Source organism: Glycine max, chromosome 8 (assembly GCF_000004515.6).
Source record: "Glycine max cultivar Williams 82 chromosome 8, Glycine_max_v4.0, whole genome shotgun sequence".
Taxonomy (NCBI): Eukaryota; Viridiplantae; Streptophyta; class Magnoliopsida; order Fabales; family Fabaceae; genus Glycine; species Glycine max.
Window position 1 is genome coordinate 15,117,536 of NC_038244.2, and position 12,808 is coordinate 15,130,343.

Genomic DNA, 12,808 nt, shown 5'->3' on the forward strand with positions numbered 1-12,808 from the left:
GTGACTTGGACCCAACTAAACAAAATGAGACCAGGTGACAGGGATCCAACTTAACAAAATAGACCAAGTAATCAAATGTATGTGGCTTTGCATTGAAATGCAGAGATCATTTTTGAAAACTATAACAACCAGAGTGAATTAGAAAAAGTGCTACAGCCGGCTTTTTTTTAAATAAAAGCAGTTTTATACCTTTTAATGTGTTTGTTTAAACTTTTTTCTTCTTATTTTAAGAAGTAAATTTTGAGCCTGTTTGTTTAAGCTTATATTTTTTTAAAATGTTTTTTAATAAAGAAAACACTTTTTTTTTATTTGTTTGTCTAAATTATTTTCTCTAAGAAGCAAATTCTATTTTTTTAAAAGTGATTTATTAAAAAAATGTTTTTTTTATAGTTTAAACAAACTAATTTCTTGTTTGCTTCTTAAAAAAATATTTTTAAAAGAATATTTTTTATAATTTAAAGAAACTGTCCCCTAACTAATTAAGTTGAAAATTTTCATCCAAAATAATTTTCGTGTAACATGAAAATTTTTGTTCCATAATAATCATTGTGTATGAAGAAAAAATTTGTTTCAAAATAATTATATTTTAATTTTTCAATACATTAATTATTTTTTGTCACTTATACTCCTTAAAATATTAATGATATGGGCAACAAAAAATAAAAATGAATTAATGATGTTTATGTTAATTTTGTAAAAATGACTATTTTTTTAACCATTTATTAATTTTTGTTGCTTTATGTATTATTACGACAATTATAATGAAATGGAAGAAGTAATAGTTAATTATACCATTTTTTATAGAAAATTAAGGATCAATTTTCTCAAATTTAAAAGAATGTAATTTTAAAATAAGAGATTTTTTAAAAAAATTTAAAAAAAATAGAATTTACTTCTTAAAAAAAACAAGCAACTATTTTTTTTAAACAGAAATAGTTTAGATAAACGCATCAAAAAAAAAAAAAACAACAGAAAATTACTTATTTTATTAAAACAATTTTCTTAACAAATAAATTTAAACAAAATGAATCCTATACATGAATAAACAGTTGTTTATTTGACAATATAATTAAATTAGTTTTTATCATTAAGTGTGCCAATCATCAGTTCAAGTTTAACCAATAGTTCTTATCTGGAAAAGTAATGGGGTCCAATTTGGTTTTCAGGAAAATAGGGCAGCAAGCAACTGTATGTGACTTTTTGGCCTTTCCAACTGTATGTAAAGTTGGTGGTTGGTGTCACATATCTAATTATCTTTTTCTTTCTTTCTGCTTAAACACCCCTAATATATATATTCAGCAAAATTTCAATATTGAAGTAAAAAAGAATGATGCACTAATTAGCAATGGGGACGTCTGTCAGGGGAGGGTATGGTTGTATGCAATGAGTACTCTTTTGACATTATGAACCGGAAATGAAAATGGAAATGCCCCACCCACCCTTTATCGTATCTTGTTCATAACATTAGTGCTAAGATTTTAACAAGTGGTTTGGTTGCTCAGAAGGCACAATTGCCATTATTTTTGTTTCAAATTTAAATCATTCATAGTGAAAATAGCAATGAACAATAATAATTAAGTAGCCAGCCAATATGGAGAAATGAATCAATTAAGTGCAACATTGGTTCTTTCTTCTACTGGCTCAATCAATTAAGTTCCTTGATGTGAACAAAGAATACAGAATTACCTTGAGTGCAAAAGAGATGCCGCAGAGGGGAACAAAAATAACATGGTTAAAATCAACCTAGTGATCTGATAGTGGTCATCATTCCCCTTAGTCCACGGTTTCTGTCGACACAAATAGTGGGTTTCGAATATGCAATGCAGTGAAACGAGGTTGCTCCCATAATTAAATTAAATAGATAAAGTGATCGCCAACTTATTATTTAGTTTTCATTGAAAAGTTAAAACATTAGTACAGTACTGAGTGTCGCCATAGCCAATGATCCATAGCTGCCGGCATGACGCGTCTTTATATCGATCACTCAGATACCCATTTTACATATTTCTAGAAAAAAAAATGATAGAATATAGAATTTTGAAATTTTTATCATACAAGATCCAGTTGGTGAGAAATAAATTCTTATTTTAAAAGAATATAAATTCGATTTTCGTGATTCGATATGAGAAATAATCTAGGTATTTTTTAAGTTTGTCCTACAAATCATTTGGCTTTAAGTGCTTATTTGCTTTTAACTTGGGTTAAGAAAGACATTTTCATTTAATTCTGAAACATGGATGCTTCCAACTTCTTACAACGGTTTTTTTTTATGCATTTGCTTTTCGCAGCTTTCTTTTAATTAGGTATATATTTAGTTTAGGAAGGAAAATAAAAGTGAAAAGAAAGGAAAAGAAATAAAAATTGAGATGAATAATTTTGAACATGTATTATTTGTGTAATTTTTTATTTTTGTTGTATTTTTTGGATAAAGAATTCAACTTTGATAATGGTATTTTTCTTCCATTCCCATTGTTATTGTGGAAGAGTTGGATCAAGTGCTAAATTCATATTATTTCTCTTTAAAGCGTTAGGTACATATTTATTAGGAGCCATACTTCATCACATATTTTGATGAGACATATGTTAAAAAAAAAAAGATATAGCTAGTTGTGAATTTGTGATAAGATAATAACAGTTTTTTTTTTTAAGTTGTAAAATAAAATAACGTGTGTAAAAAAGGTGCGTAACGTTATTATTTTCTTTTAAATCATCATCACCACCACAAAAGCTATGATGTCGGTTAGTTTACGACTTCTGGTGAGTTTGTGACAACATCCCTACCAAGATAAGCCAATGTGATTCCGATAGTACTTTCTACCTTAATTTATTTATCGCAGCATATGATAATTAATAATGATAAAAAAATCACCTTGATTTCCCTTAAGTACGATTTAGGTTAGAACCTTAAGAATAGAGTAAACATGGTTAAGAATGGAACATCATTCAAATTTTTAATGAAAATTAATCATCAATCAAATTGATAAATATTTCATATAAATAATATAATAACAAATAATAATAATAAAACATCCCTAAAAATTTCACAAAATAATTTAATTTATTATAATTTTTACATTATTAATAGAATTTATAATTTTTAAAACAACTATCACAAAAGGTAATTGTCTTCCCATACATAAAGTTCACAATTAATAGAATAAAAGTTATCTACACATATTCTAATTAAATTCTTCATCAAAATATATAATAAATCCTATTTTAATGAAGTTTTAAAAAGTTGATATTTTTCAATTAAACGTTTACTAAGGATTTTTTTATTTATTTTATATTTCTTAGACAAAACCTGGAGACGTGGCCATGAAAAAAAATCTGAGTCCTCGATTCATGGTTTGTGATTTTGGAAGAAGGTCCCAAAGAAAGTGGAGAATTTCATTTTTCAATTGTCATTGTTGTTGGATTCGACCTTCATATCTTATCAAAATAACTGGACCAATACTTACGTGACTAACTTGTCTTCATGCAATCCATTTCTTTGAGGAAAAAAGAACAAAGAAGTATTATTAATAGAGAACCATATGCGAGTGGTTGTGGTTGTTGTGGTCAAATTTATCCTCAGAAATCATTATAACCATTCAAGAAAATCATGCTTCCTCGGTCTCTAATTAATTTATAACTTCTTTTTTCTACTTTATTTGTTCTATGCTTGAAACATACAGTAGAAATTATGCTGAGGTAGTACATGCAACGCAACATCAAAGAGCCCTGCAGAATAAGGTTCTGCTTTTTTATTATTATTTTTTCTTTCTACCATATTTATGACCATGATGGTGAGTATATTATGGTTGGCTCTTGTTTATTTGACTCAAGAACAAGCATTGAATCTAGGTTTTTTTTAGAGGTACACAAAATTTGGATTAATTTCCATACACCAATTAGAAATCTCCCTAAAATATATTTTTTAAAATAATTATTATAAAAATTAATAATCTTATCATACATAATAATTTAACATTATTCATCATATTATTAAAAGAAATAAACTTGAATCAAATATGCAAAAAATTATTAATAAAGATAATTTATCTTTTTTGTATACATATTTTTTATTTCTAAATTACTTATATATATATATATATATATCATTTTTTTTTCATGAATCTTAGCTAGCTCCAATTTTCTTACAAAACTTTCGTGATTGGGGTCAGCCACACACTTTACATATTTTTAACATTCACATTTCAAAATTAACTATTGTCACTATGCTCAATCGTTTTCTTTTTACTTTTTATTTTAAAAAATAAAGATATAGACAAGAAATTCCTCTCTTTTAACTTATAAAGTTACCTTTGTTCTTATTCTTGCATGCGAACACACGCCTGAGTCAAATTAATTATCACCAACACATGTTTAACACTACATGTACGGATTTCTAATTGGAAGATGAAGTGACTAATTAGTTTAACATGGTTGTGATACCGTGCACAAATTCAACAAACGTTACCATTTCTTTCTTTCTTTCTTTCTTCTTTTTTGGTGATTAACATCTCTTATCGCTAAGAAAAGTGTCAAAATGAATTTTCTGATCTTATTAATTAACCCATTCACTAATGCACCAAGTCACCAATTACCATTAATTGGCATACTAGCCTCTGACAACAACATGCATACCCAACAGTAGCTTAGCTCCTGCGGTCCAGTGTTCAAATTTTTTTTACTTTTAAGTCAAAATTTCTGTGTATACAAACCCGATACGTTAACATTTTTTTCCCTATAATTTTATTTTTTTAATTTTAGTTTTTATAAATTTTAGTTTTTTTAATTTTTATCCTTTTAAGTTTTTTTTTTGTTTTTTTATCCATGCAAAAGTTTATGATTTATCAATTTTAGTTCTTTTAATTCTTTTAAGATTCTAATTTTTTTCATTTATAATAAATTTGTGTTTACAGAATTAAAATAAAAAAAAACATAAACTTAAATAGATTAAAATAAAATAAATATATTTATAAAGACAAAAAAAAGTATTAATTTATAAGAATAAAAATATATTCAAGTCTGAAAACAACAAAAAGAGAAATTACCTTCTTTTTTTACTTTTGAACTATCATGCCAAGATACAAACCACATAAATTCTTGCAATGCACGTGGATGTCATGATTCTTTACCTTTCAATAATTTGTAGCTGGTCACAAACTTTGTACGTGTTTTTCCTATTATTGGAACCTGTCAACCAAATATTTAACATCAGAAAATGATGTTCCAATATTGTGCCATTATACAAGGGGGGGTAAGCTAGGAAGCAAGAAGGAAAGAGGGAGGAATGAGCACGGGGTTCGTGGATCTGCACCACAGCAGTCCTGATAATTATACCCCACGTTTTTTTACTTCAAATTGGCTTTATCTCATATAACCTGAGAATTTGAGGTTAAAACTTACTCAAGTCTTCTGCTAATTAAACTAATATTCTAATAATTAATATTTATTGATAAAAAAATTAACTCAATCTTATAAATTCAAGTTATTTAGAAAAAGATGATTATCCTATGATATTTCACTTAGTCTTTGAGATTAGATAATATTTTCTGAAACATTTGACAATCAAATATATCACAGTTAAGGTGAGTTAAAATTGACCAAAATTAAGGCGGTTTTCTAACGTATAAATACATAACAAACTAAGGGCTATACCATTAGAATTAGAATTATTCGCTATCAAGACCTCATTTTCTTGGGTCACCATTCCTCATTAGTGCTACACTGCCAACTCTCCTACATACATACATCCACAATAATATCATCATCATAAAAGCTCTTAGCTTGCTCCTTATATATACCTTGAGCTTGCATTGCCCTTTCTGTCTATTCCCCTTTAACAAGCATTTTTCTTAGAATCTACTCTAACCTCTTTCTCTATATGCCAACCTCCTTATAAGTCTTTCTGAAAATCCACCAACCAATAATTTTGTGTTAATTGTAGAAGAAGTAGAAATGGAGGGGATGAACTTCAGTTCATACAATCCTCAACTAGCCTCTAGCTTGAAGAAGAGTTACAGCAAGCAAGAGCATGATCATTCAGTAGAGCGTAATCATCTCAATGAAGAAGATCATATGTCTCCCTCTTTCAATCTGCGGAATATTTCAAAGCTCATTCTCCCCCCACTTGGTGTTTCAAGCCAGAATCCAGTTAACTCAAAAGGATGGATCATATCACCAATGGATTCCAGATACAGGTACAATAATTACCTTACCACTAATTAATTAAGACCCCGATTTGGAAAAAGCAAACGTGTGTGTTTCTCTAGGTGAATTAATATGATATCAGCTTGTTAGACTTTTTTTTTAAAAAAAAAAATTAATTTTAAAGTTCTTTAGTTACTTAACATTTTTGGCTTTTAACTTGATAATTCTTTAGTGTACCTCCTTTGAAGCAAATATATATTTTGATTTTGACCATAATGAAGAATTGGTGTTCAAAAACTATTAAGGAGTTTAAAATTTTAATTTTGGTTGGATATATATATATGTGCAGGTGTTGGGAGAGTTTTATGGTTCTTCTGGTAGCTTATTCTGCATGGGTGTATCCCTTTGAAGTTGCTTTCATGCACAAGTCTTCCAATAAGGAAATCTATATTGTGGACACTGTTGTTGATCTTTTCTTCGGTATTGATATTGTTTTGACATTCTTCGTGGCTTACATTGATCGAACCACTCATCTACTAGTTCGAGACAAGAAGAAGATTGTAGTAAGGTTAGTTAATCACTCATTTTTGTCCCATTCTATAGAATTAATAATCTGTTGCAGAAACCAAACTTGGCAACTACTAATAACTGCTAATTAATTATTTATTTGGGTCATATTTATAGTGGTGGTTCCCTCTTTCTAGATCAGGACAAACAAAAAAAACTAATTAATTTATTTATACGTACAAGTCTTCAGCTATCTTGAAATTAATCTCCACCATGCAAACGCCTAAAATAATGGATAACTTTTGCCGTGAATGTATGTTTATAGAATAATGGATAACTTTTGCCGTGAATGTATGCAAACCACCAAAACAATTTTACTGTTTTATGATTCTAAAGAATTTGAATGTAAGAATATAAAGTAAAAGTGTTATTATTCTAATATAATTAAGGTTCATTCACCGTACACTATTTAATACTATTGTCTTAACAGAAAGAACTAGATTTGGTATAAAATATTATTCTCCCTCCGAAAGCATGAATGAGGGATTAATTCTTTCCAAAATCCAATTCCTCTTTTGGGAGAGGGTAAACGCGGGGACTAATTTCCATCGAATTTTGATAACTTTGATTTGTGTTAGACCAACTTTTCAGCGGTCAGTTTTGAATAATCAATCAAATTCAACCCGATAATTATAGAGGCCTTTGTCCTAATAATATTTAATGATTATTGTTTTCTAGAACTAAATTAGATAACGGACATCTGGTTCAATTTTATCACCAAAATATTGGTCAGGGTCCAAGTCCCATAAAATAAATCAGTAGATACTAGAAAGTCAAAAACGGGCCAGCCCAATATAAATATAGGGTCCAGTATTTATAGCAATCAGAATTGGTGACTGGTTGCTTTTTGCATCACTTTTTGTTGCTATTCAGTCTTCTAAATTAATTTTCGGTCAATTTTTATTTTTTTTCTTTATTAGAAGTGCTTTGAAAGAAACTTACCCAAACAAGTTCTTAATCTTGGCATGTTGTCACGTAGGCCATTCTTAGTTTCATACTATAAACATTTTCTTTTTAAATATGAAAGTTGAAAAATGGTACGAAATCTTGGAGTGCCTAACTTACCGACTCTTATGTGTTATTTTATTGGAGAATGATACCTATTTTCACTCTCCTTTGAATCATGCATATCCATGTTGATTGATTTGAAATTACTGCGTTTTCATAAAAATTTCTTCGTGTCATATTGGGATTTAATAATTCATATTGAACACATTTCTTGAGTAATTTGAGTAGTATCTTTTTCCCATAATCAAAGAGAAGCTAAGAGTTAGAAGAGTAAATAATCACCTGAAACAAAGGAAATAGAAACAGGGTATACCTAGCACTCCTCTTATAAGCAAGTGCCATCTAATTTGCATTTTAATAAATTTAGATTATGTAACTAAGTGGTCTTGTTTTGCAAAGTTTGTCCTAATTATATACATATGCAGTAAAGTAAAACTAATGATGATAGTGTTAGTAATGAGGTAGATACCTGTCTACATGGTTCGTGATGGATTTGGCATCAACTATACCATATGAGGCAATTGGATATTTGTTCACTGGCAGACAGAAAGTGGGCCTCCCATACTTCCTCTTGGGCCTGCTCAGATTTTGGAGAATCAGACGGGTCAAGCAATACTTCACAAGGTTTTCCATCTTACTTTTTCTAATAATAATCAATCCACTTTATCATTATTATTACCATGTTAAAATTTATGTAGCTGCATTCATTTGTCAGGCTTGAGAAAGACATCAGGTTCAGCTATTTCTGGGTCCGATGTGCTAGGCTTCTTTCTGTATGTCATATTTCATTTCACTCCTATGTCAAAAATTATATCCACTATATGTTTTAGTCAATAAACATCTGCCACATTGTTTCATTAAAACTACTCATTTTTCAGGATTTTGCCATTGTTTACAAAATACTATTTGCTGCGCAAAGGACTTTATTTATAGGCTTAAACATGTTTTTTTTTAATATTTATAATATATCTTTTTTTCAGTTTAATTCCTGAATTTATTTATATTTATTTATTTTACTATATGACATTTTCAAATATTTATTTTGTATACCTTTTATTAATCTTGATTAATTAAATGATAATGTAACAAACTAACACACTATCATGTTATTGATTAAGTGATGATGTGATAGACTAACAATGTCACGTTATCACTGATTTAGACTAATGGGTATAAAAATAAAAGTTTGAAAATATTAAATAATAAAATAAAATAAAACATTCAGCTTTTGACCAGATAAATGACAGATTATTGTTTGAAATAGAAAATATTGAAACATCAATATGAAAACGGGTGCAGGTAACACTTTTTTCAGTTCATTGTGCTGGGTGTCTGTATTACATGCTAGCTGATCGTTACCCCCACCAAGGAAAGACATGGATTGGAGCTGTGAATCCAAACTTCCGAGAGACAAGCCTTCGGATCAGATACATTTCAGCCATGTACTGGTCCATCACTACCATGACCACTGTAGGTTATGGTGACCTCCACGCTGTCAACACCATAGAAATGATCTTCATTATTTTCTACATGCTCTTTAACCTTGGCCTAACTGCTTACTTGATTGGTAACATGACAAATCTTGTTGTTGAAGGAACTCGCCGTACCATGGAGTTTGTAAGTATTTTTTTTCACATTTATGTCACTTTTCTTTGGTTCACCCAGGAGATATAAATAAACTTCAGGTCATGTACATGTACTATATAAAATAATTTATATAGGTTATGATTTCCTAGTGTCGGAGATTATATTTATGTCATCATATTTCTTATTCATAACTTTGTTAAACGGTGATCTGGGAATTAGTTACTTCTGTTAAAAGTTAGTTTTAGATTCTATTAGTTAATATTTGTCAGTTGGCTGTTTTGGTCTTCCCTTAAGTTAGAAATGCTGGTGTATATGTGAATCTTTCTTAATAGTGATATTGGATAGTCTTCTCTGCCAAAATTCTCTATCTCTTTCTCTTTACACCATGTTTTCTACTTTCTTTAGTTCAGATTCTTGACAAATTGGAAGGAATCTCTGTAGGTTTCGTGGAACCCTGCAGGAATTATATGCAATTGTGACTAATGTCTCATGTAGTTTCATGGTATTATCTGTGCAGAGAAATAGCATTGAAGCAGCATCAAATTTTGTGTGCCGAAATCGGTTGCCTCCAAGGTTAAAAGAGCAGATCTTGGCTTACATGTGCTTAAGATTTAAGGCAGAGAGCTTGAACCAGCATCAGCTTATTGAACAGCTTCCGAAGTCGATTTGCAAAAGCATCTGCCAGCATTTGTTTTTTGCAACTGTAGAGAAAGTCTATCTTTTCAAAGGCGTCTCAAAAGAAATTATTTTGTCCCTGGTATGAAAAACTAAACTTTATTCTAACAATTATATGAACTTAAAATTAACAGTTAACATTTGCCGATAAAAAAAATAAAATTGTATGGACGGACTTAAATCAACCATTGGGCAATTAAATTGATGGGATAAATTGTTAATGTGCAGGTTGCAAAAATGAAGGCAGAATACATACCACCCAGAGAGGATGTTATCATGCAAAATGAAGCACCAGATGATGTTTACATAATAGTCTCTGGCGAAGTGGAGATCCTCGATACTGAAACGGAGAAAGAAAGAATTTTAGGGACTCTACATACTGGGGAAATGTTTGGAGAGTTTGGTGCACTTTGTTGTAGACCTCAGAGCCTTACCTACAGAACCAAGACTCTCACACAGCTCCTGAGACTCAAGACCAATACTCTTCTAGAAGCAATGCAGATTAAAAGAGAAGATAACATACAAATACTCAAAAATTTTCTTCAGGTGGGGGTACTTGCTATCTTGGCTATAGGTCTTAATGCTTCTTATGGTTGGTTTCAATTCTGAAACATCATAGCTGTGATGCAAAATGCAGCATTTCAAGCAGGTTAAGGATCTGAGTATCAAAGATTTGATGGTGGAGAACGTAGAAGAAGAGGACCCTAACATGGCTGTGAACTTGCTAACTGTGGCAAGCACTGGCAATGCTGCTTTTCTTGAGGAGCTTCTAAGAGCAGGTTTGGATCCTGACATTGGAGACTCCAAAGGGAAAACTCCATTGGTATGTTCATATCTCTGGTTCAAAGAGCATGTTTATATTTCTTTAAATCAAATTAAAAAATTGTATATTCTAAAATTGATCTTGAATCTCTGGTCCAGATCTCATAGATATATATATAAAGCAACCGACCTCTTTACCAAATAATTTAACCTTTTACATGATTAGTTCCTTCCTTTACTATAGTTTCTATCACAACAACTGTAAAAGTAGATTTATTTGTCAAAACAAATTGTTACCTGTTGTGCAGCACATAGCAGCATCAAATGGGCATGAAGGGTGTGTTAAAGTCTTACTCAAGCATGCATGCAACATGCATATAAAAGGTATAACATACCTATTCCCTTTCTTAAACTTAAATTTCCCTCTGAATTTTTCTTGATTATATATAGTTCACTTTCATGAAATGATTTATATTCTAATTATTGCCAGACATGAATGGTAACACTGCACTATGGGATGCTATAGCATCAAAACATTACTCAATATTCCGGATCCTCTTCCAGCTTTCTGCTCTCTCTGATCCAAACATAGCAGGCGATCTCATGTGTACAGCAGCAAAAAGAAATGAACTAACAGTGATGACCGATCTTCTAAGGCAAGGACTAAACGTTGACTCCAAAGATCACCGTGATACAACTGCAATCCAAATTGCCATGGCCGAAAATCATGTTGACATGGTTCAGTTGCTTGTCATGAATGGTGCTGATGTCTCTGATGTGCATAACCATGAATTTTGTTCATCCACCTTAAATGAAATGCTGCAGAAGCGTGAAATTGGGCATCTAATTAATGTAACTGAGGTCATGCTCAGTGAAGTTGTATTAAAAGGGAGACATCAAGAGCAGGAGCACAATGGAGGAAGATCTAATAGTGGACTAAAGTTTCCAAGGGTAAGCATATATAGAGGTCACCCTGTAGTTAGAAGAGAAAAATGTTCCATGGAAGCTGGGAAGCTAATAAGGTTGCCTGATTCAATAGAGGAACTAAAAACTATTGCAGGTAACATTTCAAGTTCCCATCAATTCATTACTGAAATTATGAAAAAACTAAGTATGAGGTGAAGCCTCACATCAGATAGAAATAAAAAACTTGAACACCATATACCATATAAGTGAGAAAAAATTCATAAACTTGAGTTTAAGATTTTGTGTTAGACCCATAAACTTGAGTCTATATAAATCCATCAAAAAAGTATAGATTTTTGTTATATTATTGTGTACATTGTTTGAGAAAGAAAATTTGCAGGTCTTAGTACACTAAAATGTTTTTGTTTGTATATTGTATCTTCTTCAACAGGTGAAAAATTTGGGTTTGATGCAAAAGATGCAATGGTGACAAATGAAGAAGGAGCTGAAATAGACTCCGTTGATGTGATCAGAGATAATGACAAACTTTTTTTTTGTTGGATAAGCTGAGATGCGAAAATGTCAAGTGTAAATATATATATAATCTCGCACAACAGATTTACTTAGATGTTTCTTTTGTGTTAGTAATTTTGTCTTCTTCCTGTAGCCATAAAGAAGTGGTTTGGTTGGAAACTAGTTTTTTTTTTTTACTTCCAATAACTGAAAATCCATTTCCTATTACACAAAAAACTGAAAATATAGTTGACATTTTTTCTTTTTCTTTTGGTGTTGGATTAATTAAAAAATTTAGTTGAGAATTGTTTGAGCTGCTGGAGGAACAAGATCAAAAGTACTTCCATTGCCTTGGTAGTAGGAATCAAATTATGCAACTCAAATCGTTATTCTTGAACAATTTATTAATTTAGCATAACATAATTGAACCGTAATGGGAAAGACCTGCCATGTGTGCTCTGCTAGGCAGCACCCCGACCAATTCACCAAACCACCTGTCTAAGTGCCTGACCCAGCCCAACAGCTTGATGACATGGTTATTATAACACCAAACAAACAGTGACATTAATCATAAGTTGATGGGGGATAACGTAATGGTTTTTAATTAACAACTTCCTTTCTAACAAAATGTTGTAAGGTGGAGCTAAGCAAA

General features: G+C 30.7%; 1 protein-coding gene across 3 annotated transcripts; it reads left to right on the top strand.

Annotated features, from left to right (window-relative positions):
* The first annotated feature begins 5,653 nt into the window (after positions 1-5,653).
* Positions 5,654-12,422, top strand: LOC100798422 (potassium channel AKT2/3). 3 transcript variants are annotated; one of them, XM_003532942.5, is made up of 11 exons: positions 5,654-6,188; positions 6,488-6,706; positions 8,179-8,337; positions 8,429-8,486; positions 9,013-9,330; positions 9,818-10,057; positions 10,204-10,521; positions 10,613-10,798; positions 11,046-11,121; positions 11,228-11,797; positions 12,095-12,422. In XM_003532942.5, the coding sequence occupies exons 1-11, from the start codon at positions 5,947-5,949 to the stop codon at positions 12,211-12,213; spliced, it is 2,505 nt and encodes an 834-aa protein (XP_003532990.1). In that variant the 5' UTR covers positions 5,654-5,946; the 3' UTR covers positions 12,214-12,422. The 3 variants fall into 3 exon arrangements, with proteins under 3 accessions (XP_003532990.1, XP_006585490.1, XP_014634580.1); XM_006585427.4 differs by lacking the exon at positions 5,654-6,188 and having other exon boundaries at positions 6,568-6,706; positions 8,168-8,337; XM_014779094.3 differs by lacking the exon at positions 5,654-6,188 and having other exon boundaries at positions 6,577-6,706; positions 8,162-8,337.
* The last annotated feature ends 386 nt before the right edge of the window (positions 12,423-12,808 follow it).

Excerpts from the sequence above, each read along its gene's own strand:
- LOC100798422 (XM_003532942.5), top strand. The coding sequence starts at position 5,947 with ATGGAGGGGATGAACTTCAGTTCATACAATCCTCAACTAGCCTCTAGC. Across the intron at positions 6,707-8,178 it reads AAGAAGAAGATTGTAGTAAG|ATACCTGTCTACATGGTTCG; the intron begins GTTAGTTAATCA and ends GTAATGAGGTAG. Across the intron at positions 10,522-10,612 it reads TACTCAAAAATTTTCTTCAG|CATTTCAAGCAGGTTAAGGA; the intron begins GTGGGGGTACTT and ends TGCAAAATGCAG.